The 10,527-nt window shown below is 35.4% G+C and overlaps 1 protein-coding gene across 1 annotated transcript in view; it reads left to right on the plus strand.

Annotated features, from left to right (window-relative positions):
• Positions 1–2,670, plus strand: part of LOC134854326 (uncharacterized) — a 15,952-nt gene extending 13,282 nt beyond the window's left edge. Inside the window, exon 3 of the mRNA XM_063870537.1 lies at positions 2,182–2,670. Within this exon, the coding sequence (XP_063726607.1) occupies positions 2,182–2,420 (239 nt within the window). The 3' untranslated portion in view covers positions 2,421–2,670. The remainder of the gene's footprint in view (positions 1–2,181) is intronic.
• The last annotated feature ends 7,857 nt before the right edge of the window (positions 2,671–10,527 follow it).

Raw genomic sequence — 10,527 nt, forward strand, 5'->3', positions numbered from 1 at the left:
AGTTTTGAAGGCGTAAAAAAAGCCAGTATATCATAACTAGATTCAGAGGTATTCTTGCCTATCGGCAACAATATCGCAAACAACACAAGGAGTTTTTGGGCTTCAAACTATTTCTTTTGATTATTGCATGAACATGGCTTAACTTTTATGGCTCGGAAAAACGACAGACAAAAACGACATTCGAAAGCTTTCTTGGTCCAGATATGAAGCAAAACGCGAAATTGTTTTTAGATCATGTCCATTCAAAAAATGAAATGAAATTTTTGGCTAAAATCAGGCAGACTAGTGCACACAGGTTATAATTGAACAATATTGGTTGTAGACGATGGCAAAGCCCCTGAATGTTCCTATTGCTCTTAAAGACCAATTTAGGCTGAAAAAAGCGAAAGAAAAAAAGAAAAAAATTTATCTCTCCCACACGCTAATATAAACTACAACGGTATATATTTAGCTTCTTGTATCCTGCAATAATATGATCCAAGCGGCCGCTGAACAAACTATCATATCTACAAAAAGCCATATCATGAAGCCGAAATTACATCAGCAAGAACGTTAACTGCATCAGAAATAGGTAACAATTGCATAACAACAGTGAAAATCTGCTGTTACGTTGCGTAACAAGTTTAATTTTAGGCTTACTGGAATGGTAATCTTATTTTTGGTTTGTTCGCCCCTTCAGTTTGTTGGCCTATCACCATGATCCAATTACTTGCCTCGATTCAATTTAGAACGCATTAATCCGCCGCTTACGCGTGTTATAAGAACGCAATATATTGCGCGTTGATCATCCTGAATTTACCAAATTAGCAATTTTCAAACCCCTTTAACTTTACTAAACTTATAAAAATGATCACAGGACGCAGGACAACAGACGCAGAAATGTGAGCGCAGGACAACAGTATCTCTCAGATTATATTCTAAAAATTCTGCCGAAACTGCTTATTAAGAAGTCGAAACTTGACCGCATAAAAAACCACATACCACCCCAAGCATAATTATTTAGCATTTTTCTCAAAAATTCGAAAAAAGGCTGCATTTTATCTCGACTTAGTTTTCTCAGTATACAGTGTAATAAAAAATTCGGCAACAATTTCCACTCCTATTCAATGCCATTTACTCGGTGATAAAAATATAGCTTAGCAAAGAGCTACTGAAACCAATTTACTTCATCAGTATTGAACTAATTTTCTGCGAGAGTTACTTTGCCGCTCCTTAATATTTTTCAATGAGCACTATAAACCACCAGAATTAAAGTGCGCATAAATTAATTAACGTATTAAATTTTTCAAACCTCTTAACTTGAAGAAAGAGTTTTAAACCAACTTTTTATGCTCCATTGAAACTATAGACTCCCTGAGTTGAAAAAAAAAAAACACCTGCAACCCTTTGCAGTAAATTTTGTGGGTCTTGAGCAATGAAAATTCGGCAAATCTCTGGAGTATTTTAAGCGCGCTTTGAAGATTGCTTATATGATGCTACAAAGGGTAACGTGAATTATATAGCGTAGCGAGTTATCCCGCACTCAAAATATTTCCATTTTAAAATGAGGCGAGCTATTTGGTCGAAATAATTTCCTAAATGACTCGACTCAAATTTAAGCATCAAAGCAAGATAACGTCCTGCGTTTCATTGGCTGTTGCGGAGACAAAAAACCTATAGTCCAAAATATATGTTTTAACAAATTGTTAAATCAAAATTTGTAAAGCCGTTTACAAAACAGTCGAAACATCTAGGGATTTGCCCTAACACACCAGCAGACATGCTGAAGTTAAAATCTTTTTTAAAAAGTAAATGGCCTGAACTAAGATGCAGTTGTGTTCAGTGACAAATTGAATTTGTCAATAAATTTTTCGTCCTCTCATAGCCTTGATAAATTAACTGTTTTGGTTGATTCTGAGTTTAAGAATAAAAAAAGTTATAAAAAACTTGTTCATAAAAACTTCTAAAAACAGAGATAACCGGTTGCTGTGCAAGTAGCACAGAATTTTCCGACCAAATTCAAAAAAAATTTACAAAAAAAAACGTTTTTTCCTTTTTCTTGAAATTGTAGTTTTTTGTGCGTCGTGTGATCAGAAAATTAGACAAATGCGTACACAGTTTCATCTTTTCTGAGAAGACTGAATCATCGATGATAATGTTGATAAAACTCGGTAATTTTTATTATAAAATATTTGTGCTTAGCTGGTGCGGCTGACTCGAAACCTGCTGCCACAGAGGCAGAAGCGGCGAATGATGAGGCAAAGAAGCCGAGCTCGGAAGAGGACTCAAACATCAAAGCGATCGAGGAACAGGGCGACGATCAGGAGGGGGGCAAGGTCAGTGCACCCTCTGCTAATGAGCAAACAGCCGGGGGGACAGCAGCGAAGGGGGAGCCAGCTTCTGCTGTCGAACCAGAGGCACCTATAGTACAAACAGAATGAACCCATTCGAACTCAATTTTTCCTCCCACTCTCCCACGGCCGCTTATAAAAAGAATCCCAATGTGTCTCCCAAACAATTTTCGACCCATAACTCAAATTAAAAATTCAAACAATCATACTGCCCTGTAACTTCCTTTTTGCTACTCGTTTGAATAATTCACACAGAATGTCTCCTTAAGTGTCTTGAGTTCTCTGAATCCGATTTTTGATAATTTCTCAAATATTATTCCATTATTTCAGGGGCGGATTTAGGGGGGGGGGGCGGGGGGGGGGGACGCTCCCTCCCTCAGGGATTCGACCCCCTGCCGACCCAAAGGGTCCCCCCTTTGATACTTTTTCAGAAATCCATTTTTGGCCGACCGACCCTAAAATTTTTCTAAAGGCGCCTTGGGCGCCAATATATACTAACTTTGAGGGGGAGCGCGCGCCAAAAAAACGCGATTTTTTTTTTGTCAAAATTTTTCAAAAATTGCCCAAAAACGGCTTTTTTGACTGTTTTTTCAAAAATTTGCCTGCGGCGCTGAAAATTTAGCCAAAGTAGGGCCAAAACAGTGCTTTGGGAGAGCTCGAAAAATCAATTTAGTCGACCTAAAAAAAAAAAAAAGGTCGTCCAAATTTTGGAAAATTTTTTGAAAATCCGCCCCCCCCCCCTCGAGAAAATCTTAGATCCGCCCCTGCATTATTTCCCTTAATTCAAATCAGTTGTCGCAAACCTGGTGCAGTTTATTCAATCCGGCCTTTCCAATTCAGTTCAGCTATTTGGAACAGAATATCATAACACCCTAGCTTTCAAAGAGCCTCCTGAAACTCGAGGTGCTGTTTTAGAACGTGGGACTATTACGAATGAAATTTGCATTGATCGTTTAATTTGCTTTGACTGTTCGATTTGACTATCTGCATGATTTTCATCCGAATATAACTTTCTCGGTTTTTTTCTTGACCACGCAGCAAAGAAATTCTGACCGAGCATTGAAGACTTGGATAAATGTTCAACTTTTATCGAAGACAAACCAAATTGTAGCAAACGGAAACAATTCGTTGCCGAGCCAGAATTTGATTTTTCATTTTTTCACTTTCATGCATACTCGAAATCAGGGGCGGATCTAGGATTTTCTCGAAGGGTGGGGGGGGCGGATTTTTGGAAATTTTGACGACCTTTTTTATCCGAGTTCTCCAGTGAAGCAGTAAAAATACGCTATTTTGGCCAAATTTTTTGCGCCTTTTTTAGGCACTTTTTGGAAAATTTTGACAAAAGATCGCGTTTTTTTGGCACTCGCTCCCCCTCAAGTTTAGTATATATTGGTGCCAACGGCGCCGCTAGATATATTTTAGGGTCGGTTGGCCATAACTGGACTTCTTTAAAAGTATCAAATCGGGAACCCTTTGGATCAAAAGGGGGTCGAATCCCTGAGGAAACGGCGTCAACCCTCCCCCTCCCCCCCCCCCCCAAACTCCACCCCTTCTCGAAATTACAAAACGACTCACAATTTGATCAAATTTATCAACGAGAAAATTTCATCAAAATAAACAAAAACCAACCTAAGGAAAAATTGCTACACTATTCAGTTCAAAAATTTTAATTTCAATTCTTTTGCTCCTCTCGTGAAAAACTTTTTGCATTTCGAATTTTTTTTTGATAAGACCAATGGCACAATCAGAGTTGTTTGATCAACCCATATTTTCATCAAGGGTATCATTTAGCTTAGTTCAATAAACGACACTATCGAGAAAAAACCATCAATTGGACCTACTTTTTAGGTACTTCAGGTTGTAGGTGTTCCAGGTATTTAAATATGTTTTCAGTTAGAATTTGCAGCCAATCAGAGTCAAGTATATTACAAGCATGCAAGCAGCGCTAAGAAGTTCTAATGCAAATTAAACAAGACTGCTCGTATCAGGGCAAAGCCCTGAATGTTCCGACTGCCTTTAAGGTTTATGGAGCAGCAGTAATAACATTTAAAAAATTAAATGAAATAAAATAAAACGGAAATTTTTTTTCTAAAATTTGAAATTTTTATGAAAATTATCCCCCCACACGCCATATAAAGTACAAAAAGAGAGATTTCGTTCCTTGTAACAAATCAATTATGGCAAATAAGCTTTGTTCAACCAATTTGGAACGATTCATAAGACGGATTAAATCTCCGCTTACGCGTTAATAGCGCGAATTATATATCGCGTTAATTGTCCCAAATTGGTCAAAATGGCCCAAAAGGCAATCTTTAAACCCTCATAACTTTACGAAAAATGATCACAGGTGAAATATCTTTTCAAATTTAGGCTCAGGACAACAATACCTTTTGAATGATAAAATAAAATTCGGTCAAAAATGGCTAGTTAAAAAGTCGAAATTTGTCTGAAGAAAAAAAACCCACCCCGAGCACAAATATTCCGTTACTTTCGTACCGAAAGTCGGAACAATAATGAAGTAGTGGGGTGGATGGTCTTAAATGGCTCTTTTCAGAAGGACGATAGTAATTTGATCCAAAAATTGTATTAAAAACCTGCGACTGGCGTTTATCAAACCGCGGCGACGTATGGTCGTATTTCTCAGTGTTAATGCAAGTTTTTGTTCCGACTTTTGAAGAAAACGGAATATTTATGCTCGGAGTGGTTTTTTTGTTCAGTCAATTTTCATCGATCGAAATAATAATTTTCAACAAAAATTTCTTAAGCCCCACTGAAGATATCGACTTCCTGAGCTCAAATGTAAAAAGATAGTTCACCATTATTTTTGTAAAGTTTTGGGAGTTTGAAAATTGCCAAACTTTCCATATTCTGGCCTAAAATATGCGCGTTTTGAAGAGTTTATTCATAATCCTGAAAGCGTAACGAGATTTGTTTTTGCGTGGCGAACTATCCCGCTCAACAAAATCGTTCCAAATTGAATTGAGGCTAGTTAATTGGTCGCATTAACTTCATACGACTCAAAATGTTACACTTTGATATTGTCCAAATGTTTAGGTTTTCAATACTTTCTTTTCCCAAAAACTATTGGATATGAATAAAGGAACAGTCGGAACATTCAGGGCTTTTGTCCTAATATGCGAGCAGTCTTGTTTGATATCAAACTTTTTTTGCATGCATTTTAAGCTTGAGTGATACATTACGAGGCCAAACTTGGTTCCTAGAGCTGTGCTCACCCGGTTCTAGATTCCACAAACATTTTTTCTACATGAGTCAGTGGTTTTGTAGCTGGAAATGCTTTTGACAAATTTCTGACAAAATGTTTTTATCAAGGAATTCCACGACAAAAGTTTATAAGTTGATAAATAAATCCGCTTAGTGTTTTAGCATTTGTAGTTCAATTCCAATTCAATGATCTTGTATCTAAACCGGTTCAAGTTTTGCAGGAAAAAGAGAACAAATATGTGGAATCTAAAGCAGTACAAAATTTACTAAATGTAGTGTGGCAATGTAAATTACCGTGAGTCAAAGGAGCTCCCTTATCTCACGAACAAGATGCCTTTTGGAAATATGTCTTGGAATTAAATTTGAGAAAAATCGAGATTACTTATCGGACAGCCATATATCAAAACGCAATTTATCGAACTTCAAGGTGAGATGACATCTGACTAGATTTTTTGGCTCTTGTACGCCCTGATTGACGTCACAGAGCAAATCAATGTCACTTAGCTTTTGTGCAGCAAAATTTAAGTTTAGAAACCTATGAATAATATCCACCCTTGCTCACTGATTCGATGTATCAAAGGTTAAAATGATGCTTTATCGACTGCCTAAGGATTCGCGTAAGGAGACACGAAAGTAACGGAATATTTGTGCTCGGGGGGTTTTTTTTTCTTCGGACAAATTTCGACTTTTTAACGAGCCATTTTTGACGTTTTTTTTATCATTCAAAAACTATTGTTGTTCTGAGCTTAAATTTGAAAAGATATTTCACCTGTGATCTCTTTTCGTAAAACTATGGGGGTTTAAATATTGCCATTTTGGCCATTTTGGCCATTTTGACCAATTTGGGACAATTAACGCGCGATATACTTCGCGCTATTAACGCGTAAGCGGAGAGTTAATCAGTCTTAGAAAACGTTTCAAATTGGTTGAAGCTTATTTGTCATGATTGATTTGTTACAAGGAACGAAATCTATCCTTTTGTACTTTATATGGCGTGTGGGGGGATGATTTTCATTTAAAAAATTCAAATTTTAGAAATTTTTTTTTTTCATTTTAGTTTATTTCATTTAATTTTTTTGTGTTATTACTGCTCCATAAACCTTAAAAGGCAGTTGAAACACTCAGGGCTTCGCCCTGATACGAGCAGTCTTGTTAAAAATTGATGGCCGGTTTAAGTTCAAAGACAAATCGAGAACTTAGGTATTAGAGGCAAAACTCAGAAATACTATTTAAAATAAGCATTGATCGATTGATGACACAGTTCAATCATATTTGCGGAATTGTTATATCTGACAACAGCTAAGCTGGCTCTGCCTAGAGTCTCATACAGTACTGTAGTATTAGCTGATTCCGTTTGGGGCTACTTAGTAGAGTAGTTTCAGATTTAGTCTGATTGCCACGCTACCTTATTTTTGGGAGACTAATTTCGTGCTAAGACAAATGTTTTTCGAACTATATAATTCGGATCAAATAATTAACTCCGATAGCAGACAGGAAACCGGTAGATAATCGACAGAAAACTGATGTTTTTATGGCAAAAAAATTGCATGTATGTTGCAAATAAAACTATCTACACATAGAATAATAACTTTTGGTGTCAAGTTTGATTGTGATGAAAGCTATAACGAATTTTGTCTTCGTTAACATTAGGACAAAATTGAAGATCAAATTTTGACCAATTTGGGACAATTAACGCGCGATATACTTTGCGCTATTAACGCGTAAGCGGAGAGTTAATCAGTCTTAGAAAACGTTTCAAATTGGTTGAACGAAGCTTATTTGTCATGATTGATTTGTTACAAGGAACGAAATCTATCATTTTGTACTTTATATGGCGTGTGGGGGGATGATTTTCATTTAAAAAACTCAAATTTTAGAAAAAAAATTTTTTCATTTTAGTTTATTTCATTTAATTTTTTTGTGTTATTACTGCTCCATAAACCTTAAAAGGCAGTTGAAACACTCAGGGCTTCGCCCTGATACGAGCAGTCTTGTTAAAAATTGATGGCCGGTTTAAGTTCAAAGACAAATCGAGAACTTAGGTATTAGAGGCAAAACTCAGAAATACTATTTAAAATAAGCATTGATCGATTGATGACACAGTTCAATCATATTTGCGGAATTGTTATATCTGACAACAGCTAAGCTGGCTCTGCCTAGAGTCTCATACAGTACTGTAGTATGAGCTGATTCCGTTTGGGGCTACTTAGTAGAGTAGTTTCAGATTTAGTCTGATTGCCACGCTACCTTATTTTTGGGAGACTAATTTCGTGCTAAGACAAATGTTTTTCGAACTATATAATTCGGATCAAATAATTAACTCCGATAGCAGACAGGAAACCGGTAGATAATCGACAGAAAACTGATGTTTTTATGGCAAAAAAATAGCATGTATGTTGCAAATCAAACTATCTACACATAGAATAATAACTTTTGGTGTCAAGTTTGATTGTGATGAAAGCTATAACGAATTTTGTCTTCGTTAACATTAGGACAAAATTGAAGATCAAATTTTTTCAATTCTTCGATGATTCCAAAGCTCCAGATTGGATTGAAAGAGCAGCAACTGAATAAACTATACTTTCTCTTGGAAAGATTTTACTCGGTTTTCTTGAGGTGAATTACCAGTGATTGTTCCGATTTTTTATACGAAAGTAACGGAATATTTGTGCTCGGGGTGATACGAGCAGTCTTTTCTTAATTTTGCAGCTTTAGTTCTTGTTGGAAAATTGCTATTTGCATGGAAAACGGCAATTTTTCTAGTCGTTGTTAACATCTGAGATTTTTTCGTGTTTTTTTTTGCGATTAAGAAATCATATTTAGTCTTGAGTTCTTTTTCTGTTTTTTTTTAATTTTTCAAAGCAACATAAATACGGTTTTTCAATGCTTTTTGGTTCCTGATTTTTGAATTTTTTCATGTTTTTTCAATTATTTCAATACAATTCAATGCAAAAATTTCAAAACAGTTCGATGTAATGTAAAAAAACTATTACCGCAATTTGTTCACTCCAACAGAATGATAGCTAGAAAAAGCTTTCGAGACTAAAAAGTAGATTTCGTTTTGGATTTTAATCATCTTTAATCAACAACAGAAATGTCTCTTACGAATATCAAAAAATATGTCAACCAGCTGAAATGTCTATACTATAAAAATTTTCGAAAAGCAATTTTTTTTATTTTGGGTTCCCTTTTTTATGTTCAGACTTCAAAGCATTGAAACATTGTTTATATTGTTGCTTTTGTTTCTTTTTTAGACATTTCGCATGATTTTTCAATGAGTTTTCGTTTTCTTCATTTTAGTGTAGATAAAATTTTACAGCATTATCTTTTACTGCATCAGGATAGCTAGAGAAGTATATTCAGCCTGAAATATAGTTACAACCAGAATTCAGTTAAATCAATTCTTTTGTGCTGCTGACATGCCCATTTGTTTCTGAAAACAAATTTATGAATACCAGAAAAATATGTCGACCAGCTGAAAAGTCTAATGTGAGGGTTTTCAAAAATTTTTACCAAATAAACTGAATTGTGCTCTTCTCCAACTGCTAATGTTTCGGCAAAATTGAAAAATAGGAAAATTTGGTGCTTGGAAAAGTGAGCCAAAAAATTTACTGTTTCGGATACGAGCTCATTAATTTTTTTAGTTATTACGTTCTAAAAAGTGGATCTGCGAAATAGTTTTTACGTTTGCTACCATAGACAACGAGTCAATGAGAATTATAGGTACCATATAAACCAAATTGAGCCTTAAAAACTCAAAATCAATTTTCGGTATTAATGCATAATTCCATTGAATCTGGCTAAAGTTTTCCACATGACAACATCGTGTTCTGTATTTTTCAGCTAACGAAACACCTGTTTTTTGAAACGTTTTAACAAAAACACTTTTTTTCTTCGCTTCTGAGTAACCTCCAACCGAACAAGCTTGCAAAAAGGGCGTTTCAGTTTTCTGTTAATAGTTATCAAGATCATTTACTCTCGGGGTTAGAAAAACAAGAGTAGTCGTTTCGTCTGCAAAAAACCTCCGATCGACTTGTGCAGCAATATTTAGGAAATTCAATTTCTTAACGTTAGGAGAACCGAAGGCTAAGCAATGAGCCCTGAAGAAATCTGTATGTTTTCCTTGTTGACTGGAAAAAATTAAAAGAAAATCAAAAAACTTTTTATGAACTCATGTAGGCTCAGTTTTTCAAATAGAACTGGGCAACTGAGTCAAACACTTTTTATAGGTTTACAAAAAGAAGTGTTCTCTTTTAATTCCTTTTTTGTTCCCACTTTCGATACGAAAGTAACGGAATATTTGTGCTCGGGTGGGTTTTTTTTTCTTCAGACAAATTTCGACTTTTCAACTAGCCATTTTTGACGGAATTTATATATCGCGCAAAAGGTATTGTTGTCATGAGCTCAAATTTGAAAAGATATTTTACCTGTAATCATTTTTTTAAAGTTATGAGGGTTTAAAGATTGCCATTTTAGCCAATTCGGGACAATTAACGCGCGATATATTTCGCGCTATTAACGCGTAAGCGGAGAGTTAATCCGTCTTAGAAATCGTTCCAAATTGGTTGAAAGAAGCTTATTTGCCATAATTGATTTGTTACAAGGAGCGAAATGTATATTTTTATACTTTATATGGCGTGTGGGTGGTTGAATTTCATAAAAAATTCAAATTTTAGAAAAAAAAATTTTCATTTTGTTTTATTACATTTAATTTTTTAATGTTATTACTGCTCCATAAAACTTAAAAGGCAGTCGGAACATTCAGGGCTTCGCCCTGATACGAGCAGTCTTGTTTTCTTTTAACAATTGTTCAATTGTTGATGTTTTCGTGCAGCCATCAGGACGAATTGAAATTTCTCATTGGCTCGCCATAATGGCAATCGTTTGTCATTGCCTTTTGTGGATTTTGGATGAGTGATAATGCCCCCTTGATTTTTAGACAAGTTTGGATGTTCTTTTAAAATATTACTCATAA

This window comes from Symsagittifera roscoffensis, chromosome 9 (assembly GCF_963678635.1).
Source record: "Symsagittifera roscoffensis chromosome 9, txSymRosc1.1, whole genome shotgun sequence".
NCBI lineage: Eukaryota > Metazoa > Xenacoelomorpha > Acoela > Convolutidae > Symsagittifera > Symsagittifera roscoffensis.